This window comes from Phoenix dactylifera, unplaced genomic scaffold (assembly GCF_009389715.1).
Source record: "Phoenix dactylifera cultivar Barhee BC4 unplaced genomic scaffold, palm_55x_up_171113_PBpolish2nd_filt_p 000561F, whole genome shotgun sequence".
Taxonomy (NCBI): domain Eukaryota; kingdom Viridiplantae; phylum Streptophyta; class Magnoliopsida; order Arecales; family Arecaceae; genus Phoenix; species Phoenix dactylifera.
In genome coordinates this window covers 88197-114681 of record NW_024067967.1, presented here as the reverse complement: position 1 = coordinate 114681, position 26485 = coordinate 88197, and the positions used below count along the sequence as shown (strand labels likewise).

The 26485-nt window shown below is 39.0% G+C and overlaps 1 protein-coding gene and 1 long non-coding RNA gene across 3 annotated transcripts; both read left to right on the top strand.

The window, feature by feature from the left end:
- Positions 1-9858: 9858 nt before the first annotated feature.
- On the top strand, positions 9859-10852 carry LOC120106539. The gene is made up of 3 exons (XR_005508675.1): positions 9859-10422; positions 10528-10640; positions 10727-10852. It is a non-coding gene; the product is annotated as an uncharacterized LOC120106539 (long non-coding RNA).
- Positions 10853-10911: 59 nt separating this feature from the next.
- LOC103715061 lies at positions 10912-15011 on the top strand. 2 transcript variants are annotated; one of them, XM_039119493.1, is made up of 9 exons: positions 10912-11328; positions 11462-11523; positions 11729-11826; positions 12003-12423; positions 13738-13941; positions 14020-14112; positions 14213-14314; positions 14401-14730; positions 14834-15011. In XM_039119493.1, the coding sequence occupies exons 5-9, from the start codon at positions 13846-13848 to the stop codon at positions 14882-14884; spliced, it is 672 nt and encodes a 223-aa protein (XP_038975421.1). In that variant the 5' UTR covers positions 10912-11328; positions 11462-11523; positions 11729-11826; positions 12003-12423; positions 13738-13845; the 3' UTR covers positions 14885-15011. The 2 variants fall into 2 exon arrangements, with proteins under 2 accessions (XP_038975421.1, XP_008800791.2); XM_008802569.4 differs by lacking the exons at positions 10912-11328; positions 11462-11523; positions 11729-11826; positions 12003-12423 and adding an exon at positions 13445-13620.
- Positions 15012-26485: the final 11474 nt, after the last annotated feature.

The following is a 26485-nucleotide window of genomic DNA, read 5'->3' as shown; positions in this document are numbered from 1 at the left end:
GACGAGCCCAAACTGCAAATTGGGTCAAATCCGAACCGAATTAAGCCCAAATTGATTTGGGTCCGAATCCAATTAAATTGAGTTAGTTCCAGCAGACCCAATCTGGTTTTAAATCGAACCCCAAAGGCTTCAAATTGGACTTGGGCTAAATCCTTGGATGGGATCCAAGCAAGTAAGTTCATAATATGATGAACTAAGAGATTTTATAATAAATAAATGGGGAATAATGTAATCCCTATTATGTTGTTTTAGGTGATTAAGGATTTGTCACCTGGACTTGAGCAATTTGGAAAGCGAATTGAAGTAAGTAATCTGTCTTAATCTTATCGTAGATCTTGTATTACGTTTTATAAGATGAACCAGTGTTTTTCATACAATTTGAATTGTATGCATGATTTGTGAAGAAAGTAAGTAACCTGTTCTAATCCTGTTATGGATCATGTCATGTTATTAATGTTTCCTACGCATTTATTTTAAGTATATATGTTTCATGCATGACATGTTACTATGCATAAATAACTTGCATGACCTCAGAAGCTATGACTATGCATGCAACATGATGATGCTGATATTTTAAGCATGCATGTAAGTTTATAAAGTCTTGGCTAGCCAAGAGGCACTATAATGGGCTCAAAGATGCTACTGCTCGAATGCAACTGAGATGGCCTTGCTAGTGGCCGAGAAAAACTTCGCTGGCCTTGCTAGTGGCCGAAAATGACTAGCTGGCCCCGCCAATGGCCGAATGGACTTCGGAGTAGCATCCGAGAGAATGGACCACGGCATGCTGGGGGCACGGTTTCATATGCATACTTTATGAAAATGATATTTGAAGCATGATCATGAGGCTCATTTCAGAGCCTGGGTATATGAGGCGGGTGTTTCCAAATCCTGCAGATGCGTTTTGGGGAGAAGAAAAATCGTTGAGGGGTGAAGAACGCTTGCGTGAAGCCCCGGAACCGGCCAACATCTGGCAGGGGAGCCCCGTGTTTCCCCCTCATGTAGGCCCGATAGTCACGTGCCCTGCGAAGGCGGGCCGTGACATTTATGAACGTGCCTGGCCAAAGCATACATTGTTTTACAACGGGTTTTTGAATATATCCTTATGAAATGTTGTATTTTGCTAAAACCGCTATCTCCTTTAAATGATGCTAATCGCATGAATTGTTATGTTTTATGAAAATTCTGTTTGACTGAAAATACTGCTTTGTTTTCCAAGCATACATATTTTGCCATGATAAATTGTGAGATAATACGCATGTCAGCTTCTCAAACCCTGCATAAACATGGTTACCATTATGTTCGATCTGGTAAGATTATGTATGATTACTTACTGAGCCGTGTAGCTCATATCCGTTCATTTACTTTTTCTTTCAGATCCTCATCACTGATAGCTGCCAGAGACACGTTAATTTGATATCAGGGCTTCTTTCTTTTGGGGTAAAGCAAGTGTACTTTTGTGTACATAAACTACATAGAAGCTCTGTATTTGGGTACTGACCAGCATGTTGTATTAAGAATGCTTTCATATGAAAAGATTTGGTTGGTTTGACTACCCTGTTACCCAGGTATGAGGCTGCGTGCTATTGTGGGCGGTAGTCGGCAATAGCACGGCCGTGTCACGGATCCGGGTCCGGGGCGTGACACGGCTAATGGTGGTGATTTTGGGATGTGGGAAGAAGAAAAGCAAAGGAGAGGAAATTCTGGAAATATAAATGAATTTTTAATACGTTTTCCATAAATTCTGGAAATTCTGGTTTTCCACAATATTGCACATCATAATACGTTTTTAATGAATTTTTATTTGATCATGATATTGTAAGTCTGGGTAACAAATACTAAAAGAACTGAGTTATTGTGAATGGTTACTTTTCTTATATGTATGGTTTTATTAATCAATTGTGTTGGAGGAAAACCAACTAATTTCAATTTCATATTTATGGTTTATACATGAATCAAGAAAGCGATATTTGGATATGGTATTTCTTTTCAATTACATGAGTGAAAAAAAAAACTTCAGATTTTTACTCTCCCTCTCTGCTGATGTTATGGTTGGACAAGAAACATATTTATTTTATTAAAAGCATTGACTACACAACTTCTTCACCGGCTACTTTTTTTTTTGACATTATTAATGCGTAGTATTTATTTGATGAAATGCCATAATTGCTGCAGCTATAGGGTGGCTGAATTTAGTTTTCGGATGCGAGTTGCCTCTTTTGTAGTGGAACATTTTGGAGACGTGCTTTGAACCGACTTGTTAACCGTCCCGATTGCATTGCACAATTTTTTTTTTTTTTTGATTTTATTAGATTTATTCATACTAAATATATATGATCCATTTGTCTAATCAAATAAATAAATAAAAACCTTAATTTTTGAATGGCTGGATTTGGCAAATGGGCTTGTAGGTTTTGGACTTATAAATTTATTGCATGTTCTGTTTGGGCTTCAATTATTATGTACTTTTTTTTGTTCGGGTGTTAAATTTGGGCTGTGTAAGATGTTAATTTGGTTCTGATTTGCCTGTTCAGAAGGTCCAAATAGTTTCTACAAGTGCTAGTTATAAGAAGCCCAGTTGCCTAGACTATCAGAACTGAAGACCACTCTATTGTGATATATTTATCTTCTTCTCTTTCAGAAGGAGAGAGCTCTGCCTGGAGATATTTATATATCTTTCTCTTTCTGTCTCCTTATTTTAGGAATGTTCATTCATTACTGTATTAGGTACTTGAGATCTACTGCTTTTCAGATCTAGATCTACTGCTTTTCAGATCTCTTTGTTGGCTTAGAAATTTGGGAAAGTTATCAAAGGAAGACTTGCTCTCTTATCAGGTACTTGAGAACTCGTTTCCCTCTTTCCCTTTTTTAAATGGATACAGTGTCATATGACTGTAAATGTGATACACAATGTAATAGGCGTCACTTTATTTTGTGATAAACAAAGAATATGTGCATTGAATTGATTGTATTGGAACTGTATTTGTTTAGGCTAACAGATATGAGTCTGTTCATCCATGGAACTGAATTTGTTTAGTGAAAGCAGAAATAAAAGCATATTGGTTCTATTAGTAGATGTGTAAAGTGATTCTTATATGCAGCCGTTAGCTGGATTGATTTTCATGTATGGAACTGATCAGTAATGGTAGCTAGATTGAACAGCAAGCTATTTACAATCAGCAAACTGTAATGCCTTGAACTAATTAGTAGGTCTTGAAAGCTGTTTTTAATCAGCTGTGGCTTGTAATGATAGATATTCAGTTAACAGATTGCCTTTTAAGCATCAATCCAACAATGAAAGGGTGTTTATATGCCCTTTTAGCCTCAACATGGATTGTTGTTTTTGTCCTTTGTAACAGATTGTCTCAACATGGATTTATATGCTTTGTGTTATAGTTGACTTGTAAATAGATTGGCTTTGTAACAGACTGGCTTTGCAATAAATTGGCTTTGTAACAGACTGGCTTTGTAATAAATTGGCTTTGTAACAAGCTGACTTTATAAATAGACATCAGTCTAATTACAATATAGGAAGAACATGATTACAATTTAAACACCAGCAACAAATCCATTGTCATTAACAGGTTTCACAATAAGTCAATACATTCTCATGGTAAGTAAGGTTGAGAAACAGATGCATTAGGCTTATATGGTAAGAAAATCACAATAATAGTGATCATCCAAGATAAGGCTACAAATCCAAGATAAGGCTTATAAGTAAGGTTGGAGCGTACCGTACCATACCGATTCAATACCGGTATCTAATACAGATGACATATTGTAATACATATATATAGCTCTTAAATGTAGGCTATGCAATCATTGAATTAATTGATTAAGTGCTATTTGTTTAACTTAATTTTGCTTGAGTCAGTGTACGCATGCATATTTTTGACTGTATCATTTACCTTGTTTTTTCTTAGAATGGACAAAAGTTGGATGAATAACCCGAGATACAGTGACGAATATTTGAATGGAGTTCAGAATTTCATTAAATTTGCTTTTCAGAAATCTAATATGAATGGGAAGATTTTATGTCCATGTCGAAAATGTGTAAATGCTTCTTCTCTTGCTCCAAAAACTGTTGAAGAACATTTAGTGTGGAATGGTTTTACAAGAGGTTATACTGAATGGGTATTTCATGGAGAGTTGATATTGTCATCTCCATGTAACCAACCCTCGTATATAGAAGACACCTCTAGTTTTGCATCCAGTAATACAGAAAAAAACCTGTAGGAGAAGATGATATAAGGGGCTTACTCAGAGATGCTCTTGGACATAGTATTAGAAATTTAACAGATATTAGTGGAGGACAAGAAGCAACTGAAATAGGTGATGAGCGTACAGCAACTGATTTTATGCATGTTGAAGAACATATACACTCTGATGATGACACAGCTCGGTATCATAACTTGCTGAAATCTTGTGATGAAGAACTATATCCGGGTTGTAAGAATTTTACAAAGATTTCTTTTCTTGTGCATTTATTCCATTTGAAGTATTTGAATGGGTGGTCTAGCAAGTCTTTTACTGTGCTTCTCCAATTATTAAATGATGCATTTCTGGAAGGCGTTACTTTGCCATCATCTTCTTATGAAGCCAAAAAATTAGTAAAAGAATTGGATCTTGGATACGAGAAGATACACAGTTGTCCGAATGACTGTATTTTATTCCGTGGTGGAAATATTAACGAAGAGTTATGCCAAATATGTGGATCTTCACGATGGGAGAAATCTAAAGATGAGCATGATTTTTTGAATGAAGTGGATGCTGCACAGACTAAGAAAAGACCGGCTAAAGTGTTGAGATATTTTTCTCTCATACCTAGATTGAAAAGAATGTATGCATCATCGAAGACGGCTTCCTCTATGAGATGGCATGACGAAGGCTGTACAAAAGATGGAATGTTACGACACCCAGCAGATAGTTTAGCATGGAAAGCATTTGATGATAGGCATCACGAATTTGCTTCTGATGCTCGCAGTGTTAGACTGGGTTTGGCTACTGATGGGTTTAATCCCTTTCGAACTATGAGTTCTACATACAGCACTTGGCCGGTTGTTTTGGTTCCATATAATTTACCTCCATAGATGTGTATGAAACAGTCTTCACTCATTTTGTCAATGGTTATTCCAGGTGATAAGGGCCCAGGTAATGATATTGATGTTTTTTTGCAGCCTTTAATAGAGGAATTGAAACAGTTATGGGAGGGTATTGATGCATTTGATGCTTTTACTGGTCAAACATTCAAATTGCGTGCAGCTCTTATATGGACTATTAATGATTTTCCTGCATATGCTAATTTATCCGGTTGGAGCACTAAGGGGCGTATTGCATGTCCTTCTTGTGGAGATTCAACCCATTCATATTGGTTAAAAAATGGAGGAAAGTTCTGTTATATGGGCCATCGTCGATGGTTAGAACCAAACCATCCATTTGGATTTCAGAATGATCTGTTTGATAGTACCACAGAGTTGCGTTCTGCCCCTATTCCACCAACTGGTACCGAAGTTCTTAGACAAATGCATGTCACAAATTACATACCTGGTAAGGTCTCCAAATGTTTAAAGAAGAGGGGAAGGGAGGATGTTGGTAGCTCATTAAATGAAGGGTTAATATCAGAGATTTTAGAGGATGCTAACTTTTTTGAGAATGATGACAATGCATATGGACAGAAAAATGATGATGACACATTGGTTGCTTCTACACAGAAACAGTTATGGAAAAAAAGGAGTATTTTTTTTGATTTACCTTATTGGGAGTATAATCTTTTTCGACATAATCTTGATGTCATGCATATAGAAAAGAATGTTTGTGATAACTTGATTGGAACATTGTTAAATCTTGATGGAAAGACCAAAGACAACTTGAAATCGCGTCTTGATTTGAAAGATATGGGCATACGACAAGAGCTTCATCCGAAAGAGCTTGATAATGATAAATTTTTTATACCTCCTGCATGTTACACAATGTCTACTCAAAATAAGGATCTTTTCCTAATGGTTCTGAAAAATATGAAGGTTCCTGATGGGTATGCATCGAATATTTCACGGTGCGTAAATCTTAAAGAGCGAAGACTTTCAAATCTTAAAAGTCACGATTGTCATATTTTGATGCAAGATATACTTCCATTGGCTTTAAGATCGTCAACGCCGAATCAAGTTCTTGTAATTGTTTCTCAGTTGTCATCATTTTTTAAAGCATTGTGTTCAAAAGTTCTTGATCCTAGGGCGCTTGATCAATTGGAGTCTAATGTTGCCCTTATATTATGCCATATGGAAAAGATCTTTCCTCCTGGATTTTTTACTATTATGTTTCATCTACTCATTCACTTAGCGGCGGAAGCTAAACTTGGTGGACCGGTTCAATACCGATGGATGTATCCTATTGAGAGGTGATTTTGCTAAACTCTAATGTCTATATTTATAAATCATATCGGTGTTGATATTGATCTTAAAAATTTCTCGTTGAAGGTTTCTGATGCACTTAAAGGATTATGTACGCAATCGAGCCTATCCCGAGGGCTCGATTGCTGAAGGATATATTGCTGAGGAGTGTTTGACATTTTGCTCAAGATATCTCGAAGGTGTTGAAACTGCTCTCAATCGACCTCCAAGGAATTTTGATATTGTAGAGAATGCAGAAATTTACAAGTTCTCATCTGCGGGAAGAGTTTTGGGGACAGTTAAAAGTGTTGTTCTTGACCAAAAATCATTAGCACAAGCACATCGCTATGTGTTACTTCACAGTGATATAATATCCGAGTATCGCAGGTTAGTATGATTGTAATCTTCTTATCTGTCATATCAGATATAAATGCTTAGCTAAAGAGTTTATGATCGTGCAGAGAATTTTTAGTAACTCAGCGAAGCATCAACAATAACATTCGTCCTACCCCAAGGATCGAGCAAAGATGGTTGGTTGAGTTATTTCCTGAATGGCTATTCAAACAGGTTAGACATTTAATACATTAGGTATTTTCACAATTTTTTAATACATTGTCATTGAATAATTAATCATTGCTTCTATAATTTTTTAGGTGCCCACGATGATGGAGGAAAATTGTTCCGATGAATTAATAGTCATTGCTCGAGGTCCGAACAATATTGTCAATAGATATGATGGGTTCATTATAAATGGTTTTAAATTTCATACTAAAGAACGTGAGAAATTTAGAAAAACCCAAAACAGTGGTGTTATGGTTGATGCGGAGGGAAAAACTTATTACGGTGCACTGAAGGATATTTATGAGCTGGATTATTATGGAAACTTAAGGTAGTACTATTTCGATGTGATTGGGTGGATATAAACTCATCTAGAGGTTTGAGACAAGACATAAATGGTTTCACACTTGTAAATTTTTCAAAGTTGATACATACCGGTGTGCTATTGAAAGATGACCCATTCATTTTTTCATCTCAAGCTCGACAAGTGTTTTTTGTACAAGACTCAAAAGATAAAGATTGGTCTGTTGTCATTAAGACTAAACCTAGGGACTTGTATGATATAGGAAAAGGGTTGGAAGAGGAGGATAATGAGACTTATACTCAATGTATGCCTTTTAATATTATGCCGACTGATGGACAATGAAAGAGTATAGTTTCGTAATGGTAAGAAAAATTTACTAGTCTGTTTCTATGTTACCGATACTGACTTTTCTACTAGTAGCGTATGAATATTATGTTGTCATTCCCTTAGCTTTGCAGTATGTTATTTTGGATTCTCTCCTTTCATAATTACAAGAATATTATGTTGTCATGTGTAATGAATGATCTTTGATCTTGGAATTATTTTGGTGGAGGCACCGGCTCTTATTGTACAAGTTCTGCCTATCAGACTGTGGACACAAACAGTGAACACCAATCATTCAAATTAGCCGGACAGGAACTATTAGTAGTATTATAGAATTTAACCTTCATATTTAAATTTGTTCTTGAAATATAAATTAGCCTTCAGTGATTATAGATGATAAGGAACTTCATACTCTGCATGCAAAAAGAGAAGAGAGGAAGTCGGGAGCTTAATGCAGCTTGCAAATCTCATGGGTAACTTATTAGTAGTTGTTGAAACTTCATTCTTCTACACCTCAATGTCTAGTTGGAGAAAAGGTTTGTGCTTCATCCACTGTTTGCAATTAGATGCTTGAAATTTTCTGTCTGCTCTGGCCTAATCTGCTTATTCTTTTTTTATGGATTGTGATTTATGTGTTTTGCTATGAGCTGGTTCAATAGTGATTAGGTAGTGATTTAGTGTGTTATTTGGATTTTTTCCCTGTTCTGGTGGAGCTTCTTACTCGGTAGAAGACCTGTGGATGGGTGAGAGGGTAAAGGGTGCAGGGACTTGGGGACATGGGGCTGATTCAGATGAAGTCGATGTGGCAATTTGGAATGAGGTCCAAGAGAAACAACTTGGGGTGGTTCTTGAGACACCATGCAAATGCATCAGCTTAGAACCGCGGCACAGGCCCTCACAGAGTTGGGTCTGATGCCTGATTCTCTTAAACCATTGTTTCATCTGGACTGATATTTTCACTTTGCATTCTTGTACATGATTGACAAGAAATCTCATGTCATTTTAATGTGACGGCAGGCTTAGTGGTCTCTAATTTACTGGCTAATAGACTCATGTCCCTTACTCAAAATCATTACAGCTGATTAAATGCATTGAACATTCAGGATGAGGGATAAACTGATGAGTACCTGAAACCAATAACTGTAATCGACGTAAAATTCATGCTAATGGATCTCAGAAATAAGGTTAAAGTTCTGCTTTTTGCAGAAGACATTAGAGAATTTTGTTTATCCTTTTTCAGCAAATTAAAATATGCTGATACATTTTGTTTATCCTTTTTCAGCAGAAGACATTAGAGAATTTTAAGAACATTATCCTATTATCTTCGCCACAGGTATCGTTTCTTTCTCCATTAATAATAATGGCTTCTTCTTTCTCAGATAGTTTTAGTTTGCAGTGAGAGATATGGGATGATTATGCTGTTAACGTACTCTTGAAGGCATGCCATAATACACAGAAATATTGATGCAGACCTGGAAATCTTGTTCTCTTTCCTTCATTTGACACTCATGGCCCCAAGCATTTTTACTTGCATTTTTATTACCTGGAAAATAATTAGAAATAATTAGTTACTCTTGCATTTTTAAATATTGATGCCAAATAAATTACTTGCAGAAATAAATTAGTTACTCTTGCATTTTTAAACAGATTTCAATTGCTTAAGTACTTGCTTAGGTAACAAAATGCACCGAGGAAAATGATTCAGAGATGTGGAGTTCCAGCAGTCTCAGGTGGGATCTTCTTCTGCTCAGTCCATGCGATCCCAGCAGCCTCAGCAGCACGAGTTCGAGTCTCAGCATGAGTTCCAGTCTCAGCAACATCCAGGCCAGGAGGTTATGGATGACTTGCATATCCAAGGTAATTTGATTTAAAGTGCATATATTAAGTTCATTTACAATCTAATTATTTTAATTAATTTGCCTCCAATGTTTTAATTATTATTTTTTATAGATGAACAAGTGAGAGTGAGGTTGACACGGGGTTCCTCTCGAGCACGGGATGTGTGGCAGCTTCGTGAGGATGAGAAGATGGTCGTCGAATGCAACGAACTAGGGCAGCCCATCAAGAGGGCTCACTGGTTTTGTCGACTCTATATTGCCGACGCTACAAAAGAGCGTCGGCAAATTTTTTTCTTGCAACGGTAACTGCCGACGCTTGTAGTAAGTGTGGGGACAAAACGTTCGGCAAAAAAATACGACGACGCTTATAAGCGTCGTCGGACTTCCCTCCTCCCCTCCACAAAACCCCGTCGGATGGAGGTGGGCTGTCTTCTTCTCTTTCGAACCCTCTCCTCTCTTCTCATTCGCCCTCCTCTCCGTCGCCATTCCTGGCCAGTCCCGTCCTCGCCTCTCCCTCTCCTCCCTCGGCTTTGGTGACAAGCATGAGGTATGAGATATTTGCTACCAGGCCCAAACAAGGCATCGGCGATTTGTGTGATTGCTATTCTCGACCACCGGATTTTGCATAGCGACGAAAATAACCATTCCCGACCCTTCTCTCCCCTCTCGTCTTCTTTCCGATTGGTGGTCGGTGGGCAGAAGGGGGACATGAGAGACGCCTTAAGCTTCAGTGCAGCAGCAGCGGCAACTGTACCGAAATTACCATTCTGCCAACTTGGTTCATTCCCCTTTCTTGATCTTACTAAACCCACTCTCCTCCCTTATAAAACCTTCTATTCACATCCCCTCCCCTCTTCTTCTCATCCTCCCCATCATCATCTGCCCTCTCGGAATCCCATTTCCGCCTCTCTCCGGTTCGTCGTCGCCGCCGCCGCCGCCGCAGAGCAAGCAGCATCCATGGCGGCGCCATCCGCTGCAGAGTCCAAGCCCTTCTCCGTGCTTTTCGTTTGCCTCGGTGAGCCTTCCCAATCCCAGACCCTGGAAAGCTATAGCTCCATCCTTACCTCTTCCTCCTTACTTTGGGTCTCCTTAGCATTAATTCTCCATCTTTTCCTTCCAGGCAACATCTGCCGAAGCCCTGCCGCGGAGGCCGTGTTCAGAGACCTTGTCCGCAAGAGGGGATTGGAGTCCAAATTCTGGATCGATTCCGCCGGCACCATCGGCTACCACGAAGTAACTCTCTGATAATTCCCTGCATTCCTTTATATATATATAAATACGATCTGCGATTAACTGGTTTGTTTCTCTTGGGGTTGAAGGGTAATCCAGCGGACTCAAGGATGAGGGCAGCATCCAAAAGGCGTGGGATCGAGGTGACTTCGATCTCGAGGCCGATTCGCCCCTCCGATTTCAAGGAGTTTGATCTCATACTAGCCATGGACATGCAAAACAGAGGTACGGAGTAGTAGAGGGACATGCAAAACAAGCCTCCTCTTCCCCTCCGCCTATTCCCTCTCCTCCCTCGGCTTATCCTCAGGTACGCAGCCGTACCCTCCTCTCTTCTCCTCTCTTCTATAACTTGGTTTCTTTGGTGCGAAGGGGGCTTACAGAGGCCCGAAACCCCGGCGGGATTTGGTAGGCGACTGGGTCTCCAACAACGATGGGTTCGTCCGGAGCTTGCCCATCTTCGTGGGCGGCCTCTCCTTGCTCGCTGTCCTCCTTAACCGCGCCTTCTCCGGCATCGCCCCCGAGTTCTTGAACGACGACGGCGACGAGAATTCTCCATAATATCTGTCTACTTTCTTCTTCGATCAACCTTATCTGTTACCAATTGAGTGATCAAAGATAATTCTCCATAATATCTGGTTCTATCTCTCAAGATACCAAGTCTCATGATTGATTTCTTTATTCTTTTTATCAGGTACCATGTTTATCTGGTTAAACCAATAATGAGAATTTATTTTTCTTATAATAATTGTCTTATTTGTTTATCATGCTTTTAATTATTTCTAGAATTTTTGTTTTATGATTAGTAATCCACTTAAAAATTGCAGGTGCTATCTGTGGCTGTGTACAACCACTATAAAAGAATCTATCATGCATCTTTACAGAAAGTGTATGTTTTCATGTGACCTTTATATCTATTTCAGTTTTCCGCTATAATGCTATGGCTTATGTTGATCTTGTCTTGTTATATATTGTTTCTTTAAGTTTAAGCATATCTAGATTGTTGACTTGCATTTATAAGCATCGAAAATTTGCTTGTTCTTGTGATGGTCTTCTGATGGTTATGCTGAGCTGAATTTACTGAAAATACACAGATCTGGAGCTGATTCAGGGAATTTTGAGGCTGAAAATGATGATGATAATGTAGAGTTAGAGAAAAGCAATGTGCTCTTGATGGGCCTTACTGGCTCAGGTATAATGTTTTCCTTTTTATTTGTTACATTTTTATCATGTGATGGTTTTGCTGAACATGCTGGCACTTGTTATGTCCTATCTATCACCATGAGAACTAAAAAGGAATTATCTACTGGATTTTATTGATTGATGGTCTGACCTACATATAAATTCTTGTGTTGTCTGTAAGGACAGGAAAGACATTACTTGCAAAAACATTAGCTCGCTTTGTGAATGTGCCGTTTGTTATTGCAGATGCAACAACACTGACACAGGTAAGTGCGCTACTGTTCTTTTAGTTCCCTACTATGTTGAAAATAAAAATTATATATTCTTTTCTTAGTATGTCCTATGATCCAAGTATCTTTACTGTTGCGATTTCCTAGCTTTTCAGATCTAATACTTCTTTTTTCTTACAGCATATATTTATGATTCAACAGCTAGCCATGACCTACTTGATAGCTTTTCTTTTGTTTTGCTTCTTCTGTTCAATTTCTTTTTGATAATAGGAAAGGGGACCAAGAGTTGAGAAAAGTAATGGGAGAAACAGCCAGATGACATACCGGGGGGAACCACCTCTCAAGCTTTAAACATGATGCCTCACCCAAATGAAGAGGTGCAAACTATTGGGCTGTTGCCCAATTTGTTTCTTGAGCATTTTTTTACTTAAAAAATTTGGTTACTTTCTAAATCGTATATGAAATAGCTCGTAGCAATTGCATATAATAATAACTAATATACATCTATGACTACTGTTTTGATGCATATATTGTAGCAATTGCATGCTTACAAGGGATTTCTATGAGGTGGCACTTGTAAATTGAGTAGATTTTGGACCTATTTGAGCAAAATGAAAAACAGAAGGTTGATATGCAGCAATACAAAATGCAAGAGGTATTCGCAACTCAGTACAAAATGTAATGGGGTATTTATTTTTATCTCAGTTTTATCAACTTTCTAGCTACTCCTTTAAAATCTATAGCTATGCTTAGAACCGGTTTCTTATGACAAACTCAAGGAGCATCATTGGCATTCTCTGATGAGATCTCAAGCTCCACTTATTCAACAACCTTCTTTGATGTTGCTGTTTCTCTGTTTGTATGGGTACTGTGGAGTGTTTGGAAGTAGATGTTTGGTTGATTTGTACTTTGATCTTGTGGGTGTTCACCTTTTTTTGGTGCATTGTTTTGAGCTATTGCCTACCTCAGACATATGATAGGTTGGGATTTTGTTGGTTTTGAGCAATTAACCATTTTCCTAGCATTGCCATAAATGCCGAATCATAATATTTAATGCCATAAATTTTTTTTTAAAAAAAAATATTCTAACGACGCTTTAAAGCGTCGTTGAAATCACGAAATTTTTTTTTAAAAAAATAATATTCTAACGACGCTTTAAAGCGTCGTTAAAATCATGAATTTTTTTTTAAAAAAAATAATATTCTAACGACGCTTTAAAGCGTCGTTAAAATCACGAAATTTTTTTTAAAAAAAATAATATTATAACGACGCTTTAAAGCGTCGCTAATTTCCGACGCTTTTGCAAGCGTCGGAAAACATTTTCTCCACTGTAGCATAGGCGACGTTTTGCCGACGCTTACGAAAGCGTCGGGATGGTTTTTAGCGACGCTTAAAAGCGTCGTTAAAGGCCAAACAAAGCGTCGCTAATGACCACTATTCTTGTAGTGGCTGGATGCCTTTTATCAAGTTTCTTAGGATCAGTTGCGCGTAGGGGTCAGTTGTGTCCGCTCAACTATCATAAGTGGAATGATATGCTTCCTTCTTATAAAGTTGAGCTTCTTAAATTTGTACAGGTAAAGAATTGAATTTAATATTGTTAATTTGATAGCTACTGTATGTTAATTTGCTTACTATTATAAATTTAATTTTTTGATTTAATATTATTATAACATTCTTTTGTTTTGGTGTAGAAAAAGTTTGTGCTCCCTCCAGAGAGCCATGATTGGGTGCTAAAGTCCCTCAACCGCAAATGAAAAGAATATAAGTCGAAGTTGAAGGCCGACTGGAAGCGTGAGGGTATGACAGAGGAGGAGGTTGCTCGTGTTTGTCCTCCTGATGTATACCATCATCAGTGGAGGGAGCTTGTTCACTATTGGTTTTTCGAGAGAGGACAGGTTGTGTATTCTCTCTCAATACCTTATATAATGTTTAATATATTTAATATATTACAATGTTTAATTTTTTCGTGGTAGACATATTCTGACATTGGTCGAGCCGCACGAGCATCTCAGACAATTCCTCACACTTCAGGCTCGAAGAGTTATGCGAGGCTCAGAGCTGAATTCGTAAGTTTTTTTGAAACTTTTTGAAACTCTTGTCTCATATAGCATGTAGCATGATATAGTTCTATAAGATGAAACTCTTCCAATATACTTTTTGTTGTAGATGGAAGACCATGGGAGGAAACCTGGTGAGGTGGAGTTCTATAAGATGACTCACACCCACCGAGATGGCAGCTTTGTCCGAGAGGAGTCGAGAGATATAGTTGTATGTATTTATTAATAATTTCTGCAATGATTTTTTATATATTTTAATTTTTCAAAAATTAATTTGATTGTTTTTGAGAGATATAGGACAGAGCTACATCCCTTATTTCAGAGCGTATCGGAGAGTCATCTTCAATCGGCAACACCAGAGGTGTCGAAGCTCAGGTGTTTACCGAGCTGATGGGCTCGGAGCGTTATGGTCGAGTGAGGGGTTATGGCGTTGGAGTTACCCCCACTCAGTTGTCTGCAGTGGGTAGATATACTCAAGATGTTAGACAGAGTAGTAGCACTGCAGAGGTTAATGATCTGAAGGCAGAGATAAAAGAGTTGAAGCAGAGCCACCAGACAGAGATGCAATCTTTGAGGGCTCAGATTAATCAGATTACATCTTTGTTGCATCAGTTTGTCTCTCCTCAGGTAAATTACTACATCTACTTGAACATTTTGCATAAGTATCATATTTTTCTTAAAGAGTTTAATAATTTTCGTATTCTTAACTGCTTTAGTTTTTTTATTACAGGTTCCTGATAGTTCATCTGCACGTAGAGATGGTGATGCTAGCGACCCCTGAAGCATTTATTTTGGAGTTTATATGTATTTTTTTATGCTTTTTGAAGTACATTGTAAACGTAAATTGATAGTATGAATGTAATTTGACAATATGAATGTTTAGATAAATATGTTTGATTTTGTGTATATCTCGCTTAGTTGTGTGGCTTTGATTTTGTAAACAGGGTTTAGAAATTTGGTGCCTCCCTTTTCAGGAATGGCCTGAAGAAGATTATCCACCATATGCAAATGGTCCTGGCTATGTTGTGTCTTCTGATATTTCAAGCTTTATTGTATCAGAATTTGAGAAACAAAAATTGAGGGTACGCCTTTTTCTTTTTTTTTAATCTTCTTATGCTTTGAACATTCTGGAACAGTTAATTTCTTTAGACAGGCTTAGGACTGCTTGAAACCAAATCTTACGTGTGTGCATGATGTTTTTCATCTTTGAAATGATCTTTGTGATGGCTGTCTGAAATCAAAAGACAGTCTCCCATGTTTTTGTGGATTTCTTTACTATTTAATCTGTTAAATAGTAGATTGGATCTAAAGGGTTGTGCTGTCTTGAATCTTTAAGAAATTATTTTGCTGATAAAATTTGTTTTTTCAAGTGTAAATGATGATACTGTTTTTTTTATTCTATGACAGGTAAAATTTCCTCTTAACATTCTGTCACTATAATCTGTAAATGAAACTTAGTGGGAAATGGATTACTGTTGGCTCCCACCTTCAAACTAAACTCATGGTATATTAAAAGTTCTTCATGTGTCAGGAACCCAGGCTGCTGTCCATATGACGCTTTGATTTTCTGATATATGTTAAACAGAAACAAACCAGCTCACGTTCTTTGGAGGTTTGGTTTATGTCCACTTCGTTTTACTCGTTATGAAACTTGGAAACTAATGGCTACTTTCCTTACGACAAAGGAGAATAAAGGAAGATGAACTTTCACTATTCAACCAAATAGTGATAAAAATTCCAACATCTCAAGAAGTTGGCTGATGAATAACTTGATGGTCATATGCTCAAACTTATAAACCTGCTTCTATAGAAGCTTTTTTTTTAAGGTACATCTATATAGAAGCTTTCAGATCTGCAAATACTGCAAATAACTTTATCAGATTACCTGATTATAAGAGCATTGACATAAATCATCAGCCTGATTAGATCATTATCAGAAGAAAGAATCACAAATCGTGTTCCAAAGCTTTATCATGGCTGTCTGCTAGATTCTGCAGCAATAAATTCAGGTATTTGGTTCGTTCCAGGGTGAGAAATGCAGGCATTTGTTGCTTCTGTTGTTGTATCAGTTACTAGTCACTGACAAGAACCTACTACAAATGAAGACACTCAGGATATGGATGTTTACTGCTTTCTGTTTCTCCCTAGCTAACCAGAATAGAACTGCAATTGAAACACTGATGCTACGCGCTGAACCAGTAGATTGGCTTAGTTTGTACTCTTTGAAAGACCGGCTTTTTTCATTTGGTTAAAAAAACTATAATGTGTAGTATTTTTAAACAGGGTTTAGAAATTTCAAAAATTATTTTTTAAAAAAATTATTTTCAATTAGCGACGCTTTAAAGCGTCGCTAAATTGTCGACCAGAAATCAATTAGCGACGCTTTAAAGCGTCGCTAAAATGTTGACTAGAAATCAATTAGCGACGCTTTAAAGCGTCGCTAGCTACCGACGCTTTAAAGCGTCGTTACATTACAGCTAGCGACGCTTTAAAGCGTCGCTAAGTTTGAAATTGCCGACGTTAAAAAGCGTCGGAAAAGCCTTCGACGCTTTTCGATGCATCGGAAAACATTTTCTCCACTGTAGCATAGGCGACGCTTTGCCGACGCTTACGAAAGCGTCGGGATGGTTTTTAGCGACGCTTAAAAGCGTCGTTAAAGGCCAAAAAATGCGTCGCTAATGACCATTATTCTTGTAGTGGGAGTTAAGAATTTGAGGCATGTGTCATTAGAAATAATTTCTAAATGTTCCTGATCGATGGATCCATCATGAGGGCGGTGATCGATCCGCTGAGATTAGTGCACAGATCACCTAGTCAGATGGATGAGTCTTGAGTCCACAGTGTAGAGACACTGGAGTGATTGTGCAGGTACTTGTTAGAGAATAAGTGTACTGAGCGTGACCAAAGAAAATAGTCACATGGATGTCTACCCACTTGTCAGTGACTACTTATGCTGCAGTTGTATGACTGGTCCTTTGACCTGCGATGTCTCAGCTATTCACTGTGAGGTTACTATAGTTTGACGAGCATGTAAACTTGGGCCCTAGCCATTCGGGTCCTTGTGGTGTGGATTGGTTGCAATGGATTCATTTTGGAATAGGATTGTATCTAGATGGGATCTATCGACCTGGATAGATTAGGAGTGATCCTATGTGATTTATGAGACTAAGTTTGATAAATTTCTGGCCAGGCATTTTGGAAAAAAGAGTTTTCCATATCTCGAACTGAAAGTCGAATAAATTTGACATATGACAAACGATGGGATTTGACGAGTTATCCATAACCTCCATCCTATCGGGATCCATAATAGAGGGATTGTATCATACGCTAACTGCACCTAAAGGTTCAGACATTCCATTCTGCTGGGTTGCCACCACCTACTGCTAGGTATCACTAGTGGATTACGAGACTCGAAGGCATTCATTTGGTGATCAGTGAATCCTAAGAGCATAACTGAAATTGTTTCAGTCCACTGAAAGAAGTTTCAGTGATATTGAAATGAAGATCCCAATATGTCTCACTACCAGACAGAATAGAACCTTTGGGATCACACACATAGAGAATTTGATTAGTCAAACTATCGTAATTGTGATTTAGAATTACAATAGATGTCAATTATCAATATGATTGGTGATTTAATTAACCCACTAAGTGTTAGTGAGTTAATGGAAGAAGAATTAAGTGGAATTGATTGCAATTAAATTTTAATTGGGCTGATTTGATGAGCCAAATCAATTTGGGTTCGACCCAAATTGAGTTGGGCTCATGATTGGGTCAACCCTAATTAGATCAGGGTATATGCCTTAAGTCGTATTCACACTATGCGGATTTTAAAGTCCACATGGCATCGTAGGATGAAAATGCATTAAGTCGTGTTCACACCATGCGGACTCTAAAGTCCACATGGCGTTGTAGGATGCATGGCGCTCCATCTAGTTCTCCTAATGTGATTAGGAGTTAGCCTAATTAAGGGACAAGTCCTAATGTGATTAGGACTCAACCATGGCGCCATGAAAGACTATTGGAGGCGTTATGAAGAGTTTATCTCTTGTCATGATAAGCCTTAGAAAAACCCTAGGCCATCAATTACAAAAGGGGCGTTGGAGGCATGTGAGAGCATGAATTGGAGTCTCCTACTCCATGCCTCCTCTCTCTTCCTCTCTTTCTCTTCTCCCATAGCAGCAAGGAGGCATTCTTCTTCTTCTTTCAAGGTGCCATTGGAAGCATGAGAAGAGAACCCTAGAGAGGAGCCCACACGCCAAGGAAAGAACCCACAGCAGCAAGGAGGCATTCTTCTTCTTCTTTCAAGGTGCCATTGGAAGCATGAGAAGAGAACCCTAGAGAGGAGCCCACACGCCAAGGAAAGAAGGGTTCTTTCCTTCCCACGCCCAAGCCCTCTCCTTCCTCCTTCTCCACGGCAGCAAGAGGCCCTCTTCATCCTTTTCTTCTACGGCAGCAAGGCAAGGAAGATCCATGGTGCAAGCTTTCTCCTTGCTCCTCCTCCATCACGAGCAAGGTTGAAGAAGAAAGAGTTCTTCTTCAAGGAGGTATGTTGCTAATTTTTCTTAATCATCATTGATAGTCCGGTGAGATCTGATCTCAGATAGTTAAGTCCTCGTGTGGATACCTATAGAGGCCGGACGCTTGTGCGGCTCCAACAGGAACCTCCAAAGATCATCATGCTGCGGTGTTTATCCACCCACATAAAGTTTAAAGATGGGATCTTTGAATCTTTGTTTCTGATTTTTGTTTCAGTTTTTATAATATTTAATCAACCACTTTCAGATCCTAATCTTTCCTCCCTCATGAGTTCAAAGGTCTTCTGGATTTGGATCCAGAAATTTTTTTTAACTTTACTATCTGTGGCGCGTTCATATGATGAATGACGTGCCGTGCAATATTCCGCTGCGATCGTTGCATCGTGCGGGGCGTATCTCAATAGTGGTATCAGAACCACATTTTTTATAGTATGATTAGAATTTAAGGATTCGTTAAAAATATTTTTAGATCTGATTTTAAAATATTATGCTTGCTAAATTTTCTGCGTGCTGAAATTTCAGATTGCTGAAATTTTCAGCATGCAGATTTTTCTGTTTCTTTGATCTTGCAACTTATTTTTAGAATTACAATTAGATTATAATATTTAAAATCAATTAATGCATGATCTGAAATTTAGAGAATAGCATAATAGATTAAAAGTTTCAGATCTGAAATACATGTATAAGATGCACATATACTTGATCATGTTTAGTTTATGTTTAAAATTAATATATGCATGAGATGTATGTATAATTTAAACAAATTTTATTTACATGAGATGTGAATAAAAATCTTAAACAATAGGTCATTTACATAAGATGTAAACTGAAATAATTATGTCAATTACATAAGATGTAATCGCATAATATATGAAAGAGTTTCATATTTACATAGGATGTAAACATGAACCAATGTGACATTTACATAAGATGTAAACACATGACATTTGGTATGTGGTAGATTATTATATTAAATGTAAAATTTCATGAGACCTAAAATCTCTCTAAATCAGTCGAGAATGAATGATACATTGAGCTAGCCCTATTTGGATAATTGATCTAATTGGTGTCTAGGAAAGCTTAAAGGTGGTTACTTAATTAGGACCTTATTCTCTGAGTAAGGGAAGCTTCCCACCTGCTTACCTGACTAATTGATCGATTATCTTCGATAGAAAACTCAAAGTTGTAATCACTAAGACTACATTACCCAATATTAAGTCCATTATTCTTCCACCGTAGTAGAGTTGTTAAGGTCTTCCTGGCGTTGATTTGTCTCGGCTGGACACAATGGGCAAATTGCATCGGAGGGCTGGACCTCTCAATTGACATGTGATGTTGTGGGGTAAAGATGGGTTTGGGCTCCAATAACTACTAGGTGAGGAGCCAATCACAGTTTTATTTTCTGTGGGATATACGGTGGGTCTGACTTAACCAAAGAACGGGGCCAATAATTGTTAGGTAAGGACCTTATGACTTGGAGACTAGATTAGCTGTAATTTGCTTATGAAACATTGTACAAGAGTTGTACACTCATCGTCTATGTATCACCAATAACTGTTAGGTGAGGTGGCATGTAGATTGGTGGGACCGCAGCACCCCACTCGAAATCTTAAGCTATAGGTTTTGGTATCTTTACCAGGGTAGTGTGAGAGATCCGAAAAATAGTGGAAGGATTAACCCTATTTTATTTTAAAAGCCTCTAAAATAAATTGATGTCAATTACAAATTTCTAATTAGAATCTTTACTCTCGGCAGATGATAATGGCTTTCAACCCATTAACTCGAATCCTAGATAACAATAGGTTGACCGGACCAAATTATAAGGATTGGCTCCGCAACTTGAAGATTGTCTTGAGTTGTGAGAAGATAGCATATGTTCTAGACTATGAACTCCCAGTGTTACCAGCCCGTCCAACCAATAAACAGCATGAGTATTAGAAATATGCCCTAGAAGCCAATGTGGCTGATGCATATTTGTAATCTAGAGCATAAATTAGTAATTTGACTCTGATTGATTAATAAGATTGGGCAATTTGTTATTCATTCATATTTGTGTGTGTCCATGAATCATCCAAGAAATTAATAAGATGATGACACATATTCTCAAGGAGTTGAAAATTAGAAGCATGAGTCATTAGGGATTAATTTCTAAATATTTCTGATCAATGGATCCATCACGAGGGCGGTGATCGATCCGCTGAGATTAGTGCACAGATCACCCAGTCAGATGGATGAGTCTTGAGTCCACAGTGTAGAGACACTAGAGTGATTGTGCAGGTACTTGTTAGAGAACAAGTGTACTGAGCGTGACAAAAAAAAATAGTCACATGGATGTCTATCCACTCGTCAGTGACTACTTGTGCTGCAGTTATATGACAGGTCCTTTGACCTGCGATGCCTCAGCTATTCACTGTAAGGTTACTATAGTTTGACGAGCATGTAAACTTGGGCCCTAGCCATTCGGATCCTTGTGGTGTGGATTGGCTGGCAGTAGGTTCATTTTGGAATAGGATTGCATCTAGATGGGATCTATCGACCTTCATAGATTAGGAGTGATCCTATGTGATTTATGAGTGTGGAGTGATTGATTATACCCCTATTTAATTTTGATGAGCTCAAAGCATTTGAGTATATTTCATGTGGTACTAATGAATTCAATCTAGTGTTTCAGGCGAATATATGTGAATTTATGTTTAAGTGCCTCGAGCTTTGGTTCAAAGTATTTTGGCTAAGTGTTGAACTTAGTTTAAACCAAAGTCTGAAGCTCGAGTCGACTCGGAAGATTACGAGTCGACTCCAAGTATTTCAGAGGTTCTGACGCAAGCTCGAGTCGACTCTGATACACTGCGAGTCGATTCTGACTGAGAACAGACAGAAGGACAGAAAGATGAATTTCAGACCCTGTCACCGAGTCGACTCCGAAGATTTCGAGTCGACTCCGATGCTTGCCGAGAGTCGACTCCCGACGGTTCCGAGTCGACTCCAAAGGGTAACAGACAGAAAGACAGAGAAGTATTTTCTAGACCCTATTACCGAGTCGACTCCAGAAGGATGCGAGTCGACTCCAACATTTGGCGAGTCGACTCCTAAACATGCTAGAGTCGACTCTCAGAGGAAAGCGGACTGAAAGGCAGAAAACCGAACTCAGTGACCCTGTGAATGAGTCGACTCCAAGAGTTCCAGAGTCGACCCTCCCAAGTCAGCCGAGTCGACTCTAACAAGGTGCGAGTCGACTTCGAGGCAGTTCAACTCTAAAGACAGAAGATCAGTTTTCGGTCTCTGAGAGCCGAGTTGACTCCAAGAGGATCCGAGTCGACTCGAGAGAGAAAAGCAGAGAAATGAATTTCTGAAACCCTGAGAACAAGCCGTCTCCAAAAGTGCCAAGTCATCTCCGGATATTGGCGAGTCGACTCCAGGTTTGGTGCGAGTCGACTCCAGGACGGGACGGTACTTTAATTCAAATCCTGAATAGTGGACGAGTCATCTCCAGTAAAGCTTGAGTCGACTCCAGCAACAGCCGAGTCGACTCCAGATCGCGCGAGTCGACTCCGACCCCAACGGATACATTGTCAGGATGTGCAGACTGTACAGAACGGCTACAAATCAGTGTCTAACGGATATTTTTTAAAAGGGACTGTTTAAATAGCTAGAGTAAACAGTAGTAGAAAAAAAAGAGAGTTACCCCATCTGAGTATGAAGTGTTTTCCAACTACCAAGAGTACATTGTGAGAAAAGACAAGCAAAAGAAGGAAGAAACGTATTCAATTCATTCCCAAAAGTTTTTTCTTCGCATTCAAGGCTCTTCTTCTGACATCAAATCTTTAGTGCACTCAAAGAGGAGACTCAGAGTTCGAGAAGCCCCTTCTTCCTCTTCTGAAATCTGTTTGAGGGCTTCTAACTTTACTCTATTCATATTGATTCATATTTGCTTTTTAAGAAGCTTTTCTTGTATCTTTTCCCCAACTATTTATCTTATTTGATTCAATCAGGGGATTGAATCAAGGGTTGTAAGGTTTGTTGGTGAGCCAAGTATAAAATTAACGGTGTAAGGTTGTGGTTGGTGAATCGAAAAAAACCAACTGGGTTTGATTGTGAACCCGGAAAAACAATTGGGTGGTTCTAGTCGGTGAGCCTGTGAAAACCGACCGAGTTCGTTGTGATCTCGCGAAAACAACAAGTTGGGTTGTGAACTTATAAAACAACCGGCTGTAATCCTAGGGATTATAGTAAACTCCCAAGTGCGGCTTGGAGAGTGGACGTAGGAGCAAGAGTTGGCTCCGAACCACTATAAACTCTCTTGTGTTTGTATTGATTAATTATCTCTTCCATCCTCTCCATTCACTACAACTAGTAATCTAATTAATCTGCTTGCAATAATCTTAATTAATTACTCATTAAGTTTTTATTTGCCAATAATTACTTAAAACCCAATTCACCCCCCCTCTTGGGTTGTCTCTTTGGGCAACAAGTGGTATCAGAGTAGGTGCTCTTATATTTAAAAGAGTAAAAGACAAAAAAATGAAAACCCCTTTTGGATCTTCTCTAAGTGAGGGGCAATCCACCAATAGGCCTCCATTCTTCAATGGAACCAACTACACCTATTGGAAGGCTAGGATGAGGATATTTATCCAAGTCCAAGACTATGATGTTTGGAGCATCATAGTTAATGGACCATACATTCCTTCTATTTATGTAGATAACATTACTATACCCAAGCTTGAAAAAGATTGGGATGACAATGATAGAAGGAAGGCACAACTAAATGCCAAAGCAATGAATGTACTTTATTGTGCCCTAGACCATAATGAATTCAATAGAATCTCTACTTGCAATTCTGCAAAAGAGATATGGAACAGACTTGAAGTGACCCACGAGGGCACGAATCAAGTCAAGGAATCCAAAATAAACATGCTAGTTCATAAGTATGAACTATTTAAAATGGAATCTAATGAAACTATCACTTGCATGTTTACTAGATTTACTGATATTGTCAATGGCCTAAAAAGCCTTGGCAAAAGTTATATTAACAGTGACCTTGTCAGGAAGGTTCTTCGATCTTTACCAAGGTCATGGGAGGCCAAGGTAACAGCGATGCAAGAAGCCAAAAACTTGAACAAGCTGCCACTCGAGGAGCTCCTTGGATCTTTGATGACACATGAGCTTATAATGAAGCAACACAGTGAAGAAGAGTCTTCCCACAAGAAAAAGGTAATTGCCCTTAAATCTACTTCTTCTAACAAGGATCTCTCTTACAGTAGCAGCAATGAAGAAGAAGACAATGAGGAAGATGATGAAGAAGCCCTTCTTGTGAGGAAATTCAGAATATTCATCAACCGAAAGAAGTCCTTTCATCAGAAGAGAGGTTCCTCAAGTTCCTACAACAAGGATTAAGGTAAGAAAAGGAAAAGTGAGGGAATCATATGCTATGAGTGCAAGAAGCCGGGACATTTCAGAGTCGACTGTCCCTTGCTGAAGAAGGTGATGACCCAAAGATTGATTCATAGATTGATTTTGATGATCACAACACCTTGAAGTATAGATACTAATGTTTATGTTGCAAGGAGAAAGATATTTATTTTGCAAGGAACATAGCAAGTTGGAAGAGCACAAGAAGGCCTCCAAAAGCACTCAAGAAAAGTTGGAAGAAAGCTACAATTTATTGGCCCAAGTCTCGAGTTCAAAGGATTCAAATTAGAGGAACGAATTCAAAAGAAAATTCAAGAGAATAGTCTTCGAGTCGACTCCTGAGGATTTCGAGTCGACTCCAGAGTGTAACAGGCAGAAAAGTCAGAGAGGGATTTTCGACCCTGAGATTCGAGTCGACTCCTGAGGAATGCGAGTCGACTCCAAAGGTTGCCGGGTCGACTCCAAAGAAAGCGAGAGTCGACTCTCAGTGGAACACAAAGAAAAACTCAGAGAGGCAGTTTTTGGACACTGAGATTCGAGTCGACTCCCACAAAGTCCGAGTCGACTCCAAAGACAGCGCAACCCCAAGACAGAAGACGGTATTTTCGTCTCTGAGAAGCGAGTCGACTCCAAATCAAGTCGAGTCGACTCCAAAGCAGCGTGGGCCCAAAATACAGAGGATCAGTTTTTCGGACTCTGAGATTCGAGTCGACTCCCAGACAGCTCGAGTCGACTCCAAGGCAGCGCTACACCAAGATGGCAGAAGACCAACTTTCGGAAACTGAGAGCCGAGTCGACTCCAAGGAAGTTCGAGTCGACTCCAAGACTGGATGAGCCAAAAGACAGAATCGGGAGTTCGGGCTCTGAGATTCGAGTCGACTCCCAGGACAGTCGAGTCGACTCGAGTGGACAAAATTCAAATTTGGATCCACGGACTTCAGAGGATGAGCCGACTCCAAAACTGCCAGGTCAGCACCAGAAGTTGGCGAGTCGACTCCAGGTCAAGACGAGTCGACTCCCAGTTTAGACGGCAACTTTAATTCAAATTTGGAACAGTTGCCGAGTCGACTCCGGAAAAGCTTGAGTCGACTCCCGCTACAGCCGAGTCGACTCCTGATCGCGCGAGTCGACTCCAACCCACCAACGGTCATATTGTCAGGAGCTGCAGACTGGTTCCAACGGCTCTATTTTTGTCTCTAACGGCTATATTCTTGTTTCCACGCCATCTAAAGCTATAAAAACAAGAAGAGAGCTAGGGGAGAACTCATGGAAGTGGGTGAAAACATTTAGGGAAGAGATTCCAAGGGAAATCTCCCAAAAAGCACAAAAGGGCCATTCAAAGTGAAATAGAGAGAAGAAGAGCATCCAAGTGAATCCCGAAGCTACCTCTCCATCCGTGTGCTGCCTCCGTGATCCTCCACTTCATGCCGAATCAGAAGAGGGTCAAGTAAAGAAGAAGTCGAGCTCCTTCATCTTCCAAAATCCGTTTGAGAGCTTCTCTTTACTCCTTTTGTTTATATTGTTATATCTGCTTGTTTAAGAAGCTTTGATTTGTTTCACACTTTCTTTTAATATCTTGTAACTTGATTCAATCAAGGGATTGAATCAAGGGGTTAAAGGTTTGTTGGTGAGCCAAAGGGAAAACCAACGGTGTAAGGTTTGTTGGTGAGCCAAAGGGAAAACCAACGGGATTAAGGTTTGTTGGTGAGCCAAAGGGAAAACCAACGGGGTTTAGGTTTGTTGGTGAGCCGAGGGTAAAACCAACGTGTAAGGGTTTGATTGTGAGCCCGGGAAAACAATCGGAGGTGGTTCTAGTCGGTGAGCCTGGGAAAACCGACCGAGTTCGTTGTGACCTCGTAAAACAACAAGTTGGGTTGTGAGCTTGTAAAACAACCGGCTGTAATCTGTAGGATTATAGTGAAATTCCCAAGAAGTCTTGGAGAGTGGATGTAGGTGCTGGGGTGCGCCGAACCACTATATGTCTGTTGTGTTTGTGATGCATCTTGTCTTTGTCTAACTAACACACTTACTCACTTAGATAAGTTGCTTGCGTTACTATTATCCGCATATCCTTTAGTTGTAAGCATATTCGATCAAGTCAAATTCTATACATCAAACCGTTGCTAAGTTTGACTTTCACTGTGCATCCATACACCTTGGCATAATAAATCAAAAAGTTTTAGAAGTAGCATAAAAGTTTTAAAAAGACCCAATTCACCCCCCCTCTTGGGTTGTATCTACTGGGCAACAAGTGGTATCAGAGCAGGTGCTCAAATATTATTTGTAGTCTTAACCGACTAGAGCCAAAGATCATGACAACTCAAATAGATAGTTTTCTAGGAGAAGGACAAGCAATTGACACACCTCCACTATTTAATGGCATAAACTATGCACATTGGAAAATACGCATGCGCATCTTTATTCAATCACAAAACTAT

Coding starts and splice junctions, on each gene's coding strand:
- LOC103715061 (XM_039119493.1), top strand. CDS start 13,846: ATGACAGAGGAGGAGGTTGCTCGTGTTTGTCCTCCTGATGTATACCAT. Junction 13,942..14,019: donor GGTTTTTCGAGAGAGGACAG/GTTGTGTATTCT, acceptor TTTTCGTGGTAG/ACATATTCTGACATTGGTCG. Junction 14,731..14,833: donor ATCAGTTTGTCTCTCCTCAG/GTAAATTACTAC, acceptor TTTTTATTACAG/GTTCCTGATAGTTCATCTGC.